The 12,500-nt window shown below is 39.2% G+C and overlaps 1 protein-coding gene across 1 annotated transcript in view; it reads right to left on the bottom strand.

The window, feature by feature from the left end:
• LOC137989212 (golgin subfamily A member 6-like protein 22) overlaps nucleotides 1-3,156 on the bottom strand; it is a 25,341-nt gene extending 22,185 nt beyond the window's left edge. The window contains exons 1-4 of the mRNA XM_068835064.1: nucleotides 2,223-3,156; nucleotides 1,430-1,534; nucleotides 1,215-1,246; nucleotides 266-383 (exon numbers count right to left, since the gene is read on the bottom strand). Of these exons, the coding sequence (XP_068691165.1) occupies nucleotides 266-383; nucleotides 1,215-1,246; nucleotides 1,430-1,534; nucleotides 2,223-3,156 (1,189 nt within the window). The remainder of the gene's footprint in view (nucleotides 1-265; nucleotides 384-1,214; nucleotides 1,247-1,429; nucleotides 1,535-2,222) is intronic.
• Between the last annotated feature and the right edge of the window lie 9,344 nt (nucleotides 3,157-12,500).

Raw genomic sequence — 12,500 nt, 5'->3', positions numbered from 1 at the left:
TCATGCATTTTTTTTTCCTGTTAGCCACAACTTAATAACTTTCACTGTTTCGTAGTTACAGCAAAGTGTCAGACCTCTGTCTAGCTGTGTTTACCTAGCTGTCGCTCGGTCGATATGACAAGGCCTCAGTTTGAGATTTTGCGCTAGCAACCTCACTCTTAAGGTTACTAAGTAGTTAATATTAAAGTAGGTAAATTTATTCAATAATGGTGACCCAGTGACCTCATGCAGGCTACCCTGGCTGAATGACAAATTATAATTTTACCTGCATGATCATCATCACACTGAACTGAATTTTCTTTCAGCAGCAGACGAGCTTGTCCATATCTCAGAAATTTCCATTTGACCAGCATCTTTACCTGCACATTGCTGTTGTCCTTCCGCTGAAAACAAAAGTATCACATTAAAAATTGGAAGAAATATTACCTTATTTTTTAAACAACCTATTACAAGCACATACTGCATGATCATAAAAAAATGGCACAGAATCTCCATCCACAAATATGCCTACCATACTTATCTAGGTGACAGTTTATTCAACATTGATGAGCGAACGAAATATTGCAAGGAACTGGTATTTTCTACAGGTTGCATTTCACAAGTCAAAATACAGGTCACTGAGCTATATGTATATGTACATGTACAAAGAAAAATCCAAAATGTCTGAAATGTGTATAGCAATCGGTCAGTGTAAAACGCAGACTGCAGACAAGGAGTAAAATGCACACTGAGGTTATAATTTAACAGCTGTTGAAAAAGCCCAAATCCATTAAAAATGCTGACAGTTAAGCGTAAATATTGTTTTAGTCCTAATTTAGCATTTCAAACGGGTTTGGGCTTTTTCAACAGTTCCGTTATAAGCTGAGTCTGCATTTTACCCCTGGTCTTCAGTCTGCTGTCTCTGTTTTACACTGACCGTTATAGGAATACATTCCACAACAAACAGAATTTAGCTTCTTCTTCTGAAACTGACCTCAGAATACACTCTACTGTAGCTCAAATAATTAATGTTTTTGCCTGCATGACCATGACCAATCTGAAGTGAATCTCTCTGAACAGGGGACTTTGAGTTTGACCATATCTCAGAAATTACGATTTGACCAGGAGTTTTACTTACACAATACTGATGTCCCACCGCTAAAAACAAAAATTATCACCCTATCACAAACGAGCTAGAAACAAACCATATCTAGCTTCAGCAGTAGTTAACATACCTTAGCAATTGTATACACTAATCTTAGCTTCTCTAAAAGTATAAAAAAAATTGTTTGCATGATCATAAAAAAATGACACTGAATTGCCTTTCATAATAAAATATATACTTCCATCAAAGCAAGCACTGATTCACCAAACCTCACGACAAACAAAATTAGATTCTTAAAAGTCTGACAATGAATTCAATCTACTCTCGCTCAAAAAGTGTGTTTACCTGCATGATCGCGACCACACTGAACTAAATCTCTTACAACAGGCGATGAGCTTGACCATATCTCAGAAATTACATCTTCACAACCACATTGCCCATGATCCACGACTGAAAACAAAATTATTAATTAAATCAAAAACAGCAACCACTCCATATCTAGATTCGCTCGCAGTTGAGATCTTTTTTATTAACTAAATTTCTGTGACAGACAATCCCTCGATCAGAAGCAGAAATTATTTGTCTGCATGATGACAACAAATGGTAACGAATCCCCTTCCAAAAATATGCTTACCGTTTCAACTTTTTGCCCTTGATTCTGCGAGATAACATTACTCAATGACGTTCTGTGGATTTTTCGCCAGTGTTCGAGAAACAGGAAATATCTCTTATCTTATTCGCACCTCCAGGAATGCCACTGCTCGAGTCAGCAGGTTCGTCTTGCAAGTCTCACTGAACGTAAACAGCATCGCCCGCGAAAAGAATGAAGAACTCTCCGATTTCAGTCGATTTATGCACGAAAGTTAACTTTATCCATATGGATACTTAGTTGAATGGGTTTTTTTAGAAATCTTAAAGCTTAAAAAGAGGCAAAGAATTGAATAAGCCTGTAAATCCACCACACTCGGTGAATAATTTCCTTGTTATTGTTTGACCGCTTCACAAGCGACGTACGGTTATTGGTCAAGCACAAACAATAGAGACTCCTAACATGACATCAACTTCAACAAATTTTTTAGATACATGTAACCATACTCAATGATGCTGTAATTTATTTCGATAAACATAAATTACTCACCTTCCTCTGCCTCTCTTGGGTATTCGTTTTCTTCAGGTGTTTCTTGCCTCCTTTTTCGCTGTTTAGCACTAATTCGCCGCATGCAATCACGACGTCTTTCTCTTTCTTTCTTTCGTTGTTCCTCACTCTGTCGTCGCCTCTTCTCTCGTGCTCTTTCCTGCTCTTTCTGCCGTAGTTCGTCACTATAATTGAGCCTGTTTTCTTGTGCTCTCTCCCGCTCTTTCTGCCGTTGTGCGTCACTATAATTGAGCCTGTTTTCTTGTGCTCTCTCCCACTCCTTCTGCCGTTGTGCGTCACTATAATTGAGCCTGTTTTCTTGTGCTCTTTCCCGCACCTTCTGCCGTTGTTTGACACTATAATTGAGCCTGTTTTCTTGACCTCTCTCCCGGTCCTTTTGCCGTTGTTCGTCACTACAATTGAGCCTGTTTTCTTGTGCTCTCTCCCGCTCCTTCTGCCGTTGTTCGTCACTACAATTGAGCCTGTTTTCTTGTGCTCTCTCTCCCTCCTTCTGCCGTTGTTCCTCACTATAATTGAGCCTGTTTTCTTGCGATCTCTCCCGCTCCTTCTGCCGTTGTTCCTCGCTATAATTGAGCCTGTTTTCTTGTGCTCTCTCCCGCTCCTTCTGCCGTTGTTCCTCACTGTAATTGAGCCTGTTTTCTTGTGCTCCTTCCCGCTCCTTCTGCCGTTGTTCGTCACTGTAATTGAGCCTCTTTTCTTGTGCTCTCTCTCGCTCCTTCTGCCGTTGTTCCTCACTATAATTGAGCCTGTTTTCATGTGCTCTCTCCCGCTCCTTCTGACGTTGTTCGTCACTATAATTCAGTCTCTTTTCTTGTGCTCTCGCTCGCTCTCTTTCACGTTGAGCCTCGCTTGCTCGTTGCCTGCTTTCTTTTTTTCTCTGTCTTTCCTTTTCTCTTCTTTCCTCGTTTGAAGGCATATTTATAGAATATAAAATTTGAATTTGTTTTTGTTGTCTGCAATTTTTTTGTTGCTTTGCTTAAACGGAATGTGAGTAAAATGCAGTCCGTTGGCTGTAGCACTAAACTTGCCGCCTAGCTTTCCCGACAAAACTCTGCGCCTGCAAACTTGAAACAGTGCGACGTCTCACATTTGACTTACATGAAGGGGCGGACGGACGTACGGACGTAGGTACGTATGTACGTACGTACGTTGTACGTACGTACGGACGGTTGATGACGTCATGACTATAAAACCAAATTTTCTCTCATCGATGGGTTACCAGTATTTTTTTAGCTATGGTGCTCCGCGCGCGCGCCTTCGGTGAGCGCGGAGCTCCGCTATTACTTTTACGTAAACTTGGTCATGTAAATGTCTCCTTTGAGACGGGGATTTCCACTTGGAAGACTTGAGTCTTGATGATAATCGAGATGCACAAGGAACTTAGGCCTCTATTGTTCAAAAGATGGATAATACCATCTACCGGATAAATCACTATCCAGCGGATAAACACTAACAAAACCAATTGAGATATCTAGTGGATAGTGATTTATCCAGTGTATAATTTGTTGTAACTCTCACGAATTGTGGATAATTCTGGTTTCTGGTTTCCGGATTCTGGATTCCGGCTCTTAGTGATGCCCCCTTCACGAAACTTTGGTCTGCAATCCTCGGCATCCTCAAAGAGACCCTCGTACGGAAGTTCGGAAATATCATAATCTTCAACGATAGTCTCAGCAGGGTCAACCTTCATCGAAAAGAGATTTCTCGTCTTCAGCAGTCAACGACGTGGCCCCTCGTGATTGAAAGAACCGAGATAATGAGTCGGACATTGTAGCTATTGAATCGGCTAAAGAGTCCAGCTTCGACTCAAACACACTAAATTCGGTCGCAACCGGACTTTCAATTGATTCTTCAACACAAATCACAGTCGAATTGGTCTTGTCCTTTGGCATGATGACCTGGTTAGCACGCGAAAAATAAGGCAATTTGTGAAAGGACGCATGGTCCTTTATTCTGTACTTAATTTGCATAACAAAGATCTTTGAACCGTGATGACCTGGTACCAAACCGAGGGAAATACAATCTGAACCTTGCCGGGCGGAGCATTATACAAAGAAGAAATGGGGGTCACCGAGTTGTGTCTTTTTTTTTTTTTGGAGATATAAGCAACTAAAGCCAAAATATAGGGTGTTTTACTGTTGCCAAGGTAACTTATTACGTCACAATAATTAATGCATCTTTTTCGGCAATAATCGGTGTTATGGTACCATAACATTGCTCTTACGTGATACTTAGTGTAGTGCCAATCTTTCTAAAGAGAGTGTCTCTCTTCAAAGTGTTGAAACTGCTTAGAGTCACCTTAATTTTTTTTGGTTAGGACTAGAATGGATATTCCAAAATAAGGTGAGACTTTTCGTGACACATATATGTAGGTGTTACATTTGGTGACGTTACGCGGCAATACCTAACACCCACTTTGGCAAATAAACAACTCTCTGTTTAGGCAGAGAGTAAGTGCGGGGTTAAGCATTGATCACTAAATATTTTAATTTTTTTAAAACGTTTTAAAATATTCTCTAATCAGATCTACTCCTCCACAGCCAACATCTTGAAAGTTGTATTATGGCATGAAAATATGGTATCGGACCCAGGCCTTTTTCTTTCTCCCTAGGACAAAAAAGATTAGGCTCGACACACAGTTGCGCCATCTGAATCAGATGCCGCCCCAACGTCGCTCCAAAGTCGGACTTAACTCACTTAGGTTCGGCACATGAGAGGAGCGGCGTCTGAACCGGGCCTTACCCTGAGTTTTGATCGATCGTCTGATCACTTCGAGTGTTTAGTTCGATTATTATATTTCAACCGTGCTTAACGCCTGAGACCATCGAGTGAAGTGGTAATTCGTATGGAAAATTGTAAAGAGATGATTCACCAGGAAATAAATTTTAAAATACACATAACGATATTCATTACAACTGGCCTCAGGCTTAGAAGGTAACCTTCAAGAATTTTGCCTGTTTGCTTCCCACTTATTTTTGAGATGCGTATGTCAGTGCAAACCAGAATTAAAAGAAATTTAAGCTCACATTAACCCTTTTCAAAATTAATTGTATTTTTGACCATATTATGCGTATACATGCGTTGATTATGCGGAAATTGCAGCGGATTATGTCGAAATTTAAACATTTTATAACACCATTAATTAGGCCCGTCCAGTGTATTTACATGCTTATGGCAAATGAACTTAACTGGTAACTGATAAGAACGAAATTTGCTGATAATAATAATAATAATAATAATAATAATAATAATAATAATAATAATAATAATAATAATAATAATAAATGTTTATAAACCCTCTCGCAGACAAAGCTCTGAATTACAGGGAGATTAGGAATAATATAAATATTTCACAGTCACAGATTCCTTTAGCCTGTAGCCCTTGTTCTAAGAGGGCGTACCTCGTGCAATAATCATGTTGGACAGAGAGGGTCCTAGAATGCGCTAGCTTCCTAACCGGGTGATCCAAGTCCACGTTTGACAAGTACCGTTTACATAAAGCTATGCGGCGAGACTCGAGTGTTGCAAGACCTGCATTAATGAGCGCGGCCTCGTACCTTAAACTTGGGAAGATAATGTTCATTGCTCGTTTCTGAACTCTTTGATCACCTTTATATTAAATATGTGTATGATGTTAGTTGGTGACAAGTTTGAATAAAGTGTTCGATTATCTCGGCCAGCCTTAAATGCAACTGACATGTAAAATGTAATAAACGTGGATATTCAGAGTCCACAGAGTGGATATTTGCCAATGCTATGCAGTTTCCGAAAGTGTCACTCCACGGAGTGGGCCGCTACGTGCTTCGCGAATGCAATTTAGAGAAACATCGACAAAGGCCGGTTGACTGGTCGGTTTTTTATAAACCTGTGGAAAGTGTTTAATACCGTCAACCATGAAGTGCTGCTGAACAAACTGCGGGAACTTGGAGTGGTGAATGATGAGCATGAGTGGTTTAGAACTGAAAGCGGATTACTGAGTTTAAATATTTGGTGTTCTCTTTGACGAACACCTCAGCTGGGATGAACGTGTTAACGCTATTGTTTTTAAGGCTGGTAGGCTGGTCGGCATTCTAGGTCGTGTGCGCCGTTATGTCACTTCACATAGTGCTAATGAAATTGATATTTCAATGATTAGACCAGTATTAGAGTATTGTGCTGGGGCTTGGGCGTGTTACGTAGACGTAAACAGCGGAACTTTAGAAGCTCCGTACAAGCGCGTAGGAAGAATGGTAATCAAGACATCTGGTAGTGACACTGCAATGGAAACGTTAAAATGGCGGTCTATATCCTAAAGCTTACGAGAAAAAGTACTGATGGTCGGTATCCTCAATATGTTAATAACTATTTTGTATATTACAAGTACGTTTGTTCCCGCTCAACCCGGCATACTGAAACAGGCAGGATATCTTTTTATTATCATGGAATTTATGGTCGAAATGAAATGACAGGGAGCTTAAGCATGCGACGTTTTCAACCACGGTAGGCAACCGGAAGTGAACTTTCCGCATGCCTGGACAGTCGTGTCTCCCATAATTTGAAACTAATCATCTCTAATACAGAAAAGATACTAAACAATATAAATTTACTTCTATGAAGGCAAGTTAAAAAGGAAAACAACTTACTTCCGGTTGCCGTCCGTGGCTCGGGGATAAACGAGGTGCCTGCTGGATATTTCATCTGATAGGCGGATATTTTGAACGCTAGTAGGTAAATACTTCGAACCCAGAAAGTAATGGGGAATTAAAAAAAGAACACGTGCTGCTACTCAAGGGCTCGATCTATTTGATTACAACGTTCTGTGTGAATTTTCTAATGTCAAATAAAAGAGTTTTGTTCTTTTCTTACGTTAAATTGGTCTCGTCACTAACTTTTATCCTTTAAAAAGAGTAAAAATACCTAACGTATAGAATAATTTTAGAAGATCGTTTTAGTGTAATAGTTTAGACACTGAGAAGGTGTAGAAACATGAAAGTAATGATGAAGAGGCTACTTAGTTTGCGTCAATCTCGACTCCAGAGCTCTTCTCTTCAGCCCATGACTGAGGGAGACAACAGCTCTGGGGAACCCTGAAACAAAGTGTTTTCTCGTTGATTTTCGTGGAGAACAATAAAAAGCGTCTCTGATTGGTGCATTCATGTTAACACGAGGAGTGAGTAGTTTTTGGCAGTGAGAACCACACGGTGCATGTTCTCCTACATAGAGAGCCTCGAGTCATAGGCAGACGTAAGAGCTAAGGCTCTGGTGACAAGAATAAATTTGCTTATGTTACTTGACGTGTTCGTATGCTTGCGTCGCTAGTCAAAACCGGGTCTCCTCTTTGGAACAGGCTTGGAAGCGTGAGGGAATCTTTGTTGATGCCATTGCTTTTATTTTGTTTGATTTGAGTGGTTTTCAATTGAGTGTCGAAAGTAATTAGATAATTACTTTGGTTTATGACTACTTCACTCAATGACTGGTTAAAAGTCCTCGCGTCACTTTTTCAACCAATCAGAATTGAAACCAAAACCAATCGTGGCTCGCGCGTGCACATTTTCCCTCGCTTTGTGTCAGCTACGTTTAATTACTTCGAGTTTTGATTGGTGTACTGGATTGTCTCCGTCCTTTTTGATTGGCCAAAGTAATTACTTTAGTTTTGGTACGTTTTTCGACACTCATTCGAAAACCACTCTAACCAACGAGTTTGCTCACAGAAGGCATCGTGCTATTTGCAAATTGACTTCGAAAGGTAATAGAACTTGTTGAAATTAGCTAAATCTCCAAATTTGAGCCTTTTAGCTTTGATAACCAGCTGGTTAGCCGTCAACAACTGATAAATTCTTGGGTGGAAAGAGCGCTAATGATCCCATACAGTCTTTGTAATATTTCCAAATGTTCAAAGCATCATTGCTCAGAGATTGTCTGGTATATCGGGTAAACGTTTCCGAGATAGCTCATAATGCAATGAACTTGAAATATTCAGTACTTTACTATCAACTGACTGATTTGAAAACGGCAGCCTCATGCCAATGGGTTCATAAATGCAAACAAAGTTCCCCTAACGAACGAAATTATATATGAAATGAATCATATTAAACTGCAGATATGAAAAAAAAAATGTGAAGCTACGATCCTCGCAGTTATGAGCGCAGGTTTAGCAATTGCGTAAAGAAGCATGTAAAATTCAGGACTTCAACAGAGTTTAAACCTATGACCTCGCGATGCCGGTGCGACGCTCTTACCAACTGAGCTATGAAGGAAAATGACCAGCTCCCAACATAGTTGGGTTCATAGTCTAGTTGGTTAGAGCGTCACACCGGCATCGCGAGGTCACAGGTTCAGACCCCGTTGAAGTCCTGAAATTTTCAGGCTTCTCTAAGCAATTGCTAAAATTGCGTTCATGACAGCTAGGATCATAGCGAATTCCTCGGAGCGGATTACGTTGTTTAAAAAAAACGCATGATTAACCGTGTTTCCAAAGCAAAATAAAATAAGACTTCAAAAATGATGAAAACTCTGAGTCAAACTCTCAGTGAAGAGCAGTATCTTCCTACATTCAAGTAAAGGTTAAATCTGATGAGTCCGCTGTGAGATCCATTGTCTTACAAAATTGGATGGGCAAAAAATAAAAAACACTCAATGTGGCCATCTTGGGTACCGTGAGGGATTAGACTGGCAAAGAGTAAGCCCTTTCCGTTTTGCTTAGTTATCGCTGTGGATGGTTCTATTAAATTGATAACGTTTTCGAATACTTTCTTGATTACTTACCACTTGTTCCTTCCTTGATTAAGGCGCTTTACTTACTTAGGTAATTTGCTTCCTTGGGGTGTTTGGCGATTTGCTTGCTTGAAATACTCAGTACTCGCTTGAGGTGATTCTGATTTCTAAAAGTGCTTTGTCTGCCTACCAGAGATGTCCGGTTTGCTTTAGATGCTTTGCTTGCTTGAGATGTTCTGATATCTTGAAGCGGTTTGCTTGCTTGAGGTGCTTTGCTTGCTTTAAGGTATTCTGATTGCTCCAAACGCATTGTTTTCTTGTGGTAACTTTCTTTTTTTTTATGTGCATTGATAAGTGGAGCGCGTTGTTTGCCTGAGGTGCTTCAACTTGTATTCTTGTCATCAATTACTATCTCCTTTTCAACCAAAAAGAGCTAATGACCAAGACGCTATTGAGTTTACTTTCTCGTTGCCAGTGAAAACAAACCCTCGGGCGACGTAATCAAGTGGTTGCGTAGAAAACTGATTGGGAGGGACCACATATCACCCTAATGTACTGTAATTGAACTCCTGTACAGTTTGAAGCAAGTTACCAAAAAAAAAAACTAAACTTCAGAACGCCAAAAACCACGACTGAAAAATTAACTACTTACAAGATCTGTACGGCAACTCCGGGTACAACAACTGACTTACAAAAGGAAATACAATACTTTTATACGAAAGACGAATACCTAATGAATCGACGAAATGAACAAAGGCAATTACATATGATTAGGCAACAGAACTTAAGTACATTGATTAGACGCGATAACGAAACAAGTACTGACTAATTGCTGGATGCGGAATTTGGGCAAATTTACAAATATCTCACAAACGCGACGAAATACACGATACAACAATTCAGCGATGATAAATGACAGCAAATTACATAGAGCCGATAAAATCAGTGCAAATGTAGCAAACTTGTGGAAAATATGAAAGAAAAGAAAAATCGATATCTCGTGTCTACATGTACAATCAAGAGCATTTTACGTCCGTTGTTTTTTAGCTCCTCCACCACCAAAGGCACCAGAAGTTTTGGAAAACAGTCTTAAACCCAGTACCATAACTCTTTATTTATCACCATTTACTGACAGAAATGGAAAAGTTATGTAAGTTGTACGTTTACGAGTTTGCGTAGTAAAGTCCCTTTCAGTAGTGCGCAATAGATATTTTTCCGTATCGAATGCTTGTATTTCTCTGTTTTTATTGTAATCATAAGTCACCGGGTAACGCCTCGCATGGAACTACGAATAAATAAATAAACTATGAAATCAAGCAATTATGAATGACAGCAGGTAGATAATATTTTCATGGAGATATGACAGAACTACCAGCAGTTCAATTTTTAAAACAATGTGTTAATCGTTCCACAACGAATGATCTTAACTTCATTGGTTACCTCCGACAGAGAAAATTCCCTCGGCCATTTCTCGAATGTACACGTGCAGAAGTGAAATTCTTTTTGAACCTTATTTCGCGAAATGCATTATAGGGAAACTGAGTAGGTCTGCAACGGAGCCACCGCAGCGCATTTCAATCAGCGTTGATTTCACAATGACCAATCAGCCATCCTTTCATTAAGTTAAGACCTCGCCAAATGCAATAATTGTACACCTACGTTTTTGTTCTTTAAAAAAAGAAAAAGGCAATTCGGTGTGATATATAACGCTTAGTACAAATCAGTATGCCCTTATCAGTCATGGATCGATAGCTGGTGTTGTCCTTTCTTTCCTTTTCAGTGCACATTGAAGAATGAGCTTGTGCGTATCGAGAAAAGGGCGTTATCGATAATTTTGCCCCGCACGGGCTACGCAAGTGCTTGCAGCTTGTTGGGCATAACGCCTATTACCGAACACTACAGTCTTTTGTGCAGTAAGTTATTCGACCAGATTTGCTCTGATACTGGTCATAAATTAATAGGTCATAATTTAAATTATAAATTTATTATTTAGTTTGAAGGTTAGGCTGTTAACTGAAAGGATAAGGGTAATGTAGTTATCTAGAAGAATGAAAATAGTTCCATATTGCATGTCTTTAATTTGAAGAATTTCCTCATCACAGTTTCTCGAAAAGTGTCCAGCATGCATGAAAATTAAACAAGTTCTAGTGTAAACATAATTCTCCATGTCTTAGGTCTATCAGTAAGCTTGCTTTGGAAAAAGTGTTTCATATACAGAATTAAAAATTAGGATGAAAAGAACTGACAGTATGTTCTCTGCTGTTTAGAGAGATGTGCAGTGGCTCAACCATTGGAACAATGGACAGAAGTGGTGGCTGAGAGGTCAAATTTGAGGAAAGGTGTTACCATGAGAACAACTAGTTAATGAAGATAAACTGGCAGATTGGTTATGTAAAACAGCCGTATTTGAAGCTCTTGAAGTTCTGGATTACGATTGGAATCTTAAACACTCATAGATAATTAATTTGTTCATTGACAGATGTGCTGAATTCATCAGGCTCAGACAAATGGGATTCTTTGTTGCTTATAAATGCAATGTACAGTTAAGATTTCACTAGTTGGAGTCACATGCTACATAATAAAATCTTGCATGTCATACTCTCAGCAAGGTGACCAGCAAGTTGATATGAAGAAAAGATCATTATCAGCTTCTGCGCAAAGTTGCCTACTAGAATTTAACTAAACAAGTATATCAAAAGTGGCCTATGTAACTCTCTTGTCGAAAAATACATAATATACATACGGTGGGTAAAGAAATGGATGAGGCGGCATTTACCATAAGCCGTTTAAGAATTTTAAAGGTCTCAAAAGTTGAGCATTATAGTGACTTTAAAAGTCGAGCATTACAGCGACCTTGAGAGTCAACCATTTTTGACACCTTAAAAAACGAGCTTTTTAGTGACCTTAAAAGTCGAGGTTTTTACAGACCTTAAAAGTCGAGCTTTTTAGAGACGTTAAAAGTCCAGCTTTTTACAGACCTTAAAAGTCGAACTTTTAGAGACCTTAAAAGTCGAGATTTTTAGAGACCTTAAAAGTCGAGCTTTTTAGAGACGTTAAAAGTCGAGCTTTTTAGTGACCTTAAAAGTCGAACTTTTAGAGACCTTAAAAGTCGAGCTTTTTACAGATCTTACAAGTCGAGCGTTTTAGAGACCTTAAAAGTCGAGCTTTTTAGAGACTTTAAAGGTGGACCTTTTTACAGATCTTAAAAGTCGAGCTTTTTAGAGACCTTGAAAGTCGAGCTTTTTAGAGACCTTAAAAGTCGAGTGTTTTAGAGACCTTAAAAGTCGAGCTTTTTAGAGACCTTAAAAGTCGCGCTTTTTACAGACCTTAAAAGTCGAGCTTTTTACAGACCTTAAAAGTCGCGCTTTTTACAGACCTTAAAAGTCGAGCTTTTTAGAGACCTTAAAAGTCGAGCTTTTTACAGACCTTAAAAGTTGAGCTTTTTACAGACCTTAAAAATGTATTAGATACCTTAAAAGTCGAGCTTTTTAAAGACCTTAAAAGTCGAGCTTTTTACAGACCTTAAAAGTCGAGCTTTTTAGAGACCTTAAAAGTCGAGATTTTTAG

This window comes from Montipora foliosa, unplaced genomic scaffold (genome assembly GCF_036669935.1).
Source record: "Montipora foliosa isolate CH-2021 unplaced genomic scaffold, ASM3666993v2 scaffold_447, whole genome shotgun sequence".
Taxonomy (NCBI): domain Eukaryota; kingdom Metazoa; phylum Cnidaria; class Anthozoa; order Scleractinia; family Acroporidae; genus Montipora; species Montipora foliosa.
Note: the sequence above shows the minus strand (reverse complement) of the source record. Positions and strands in the feature narration are given on the sequence as shown.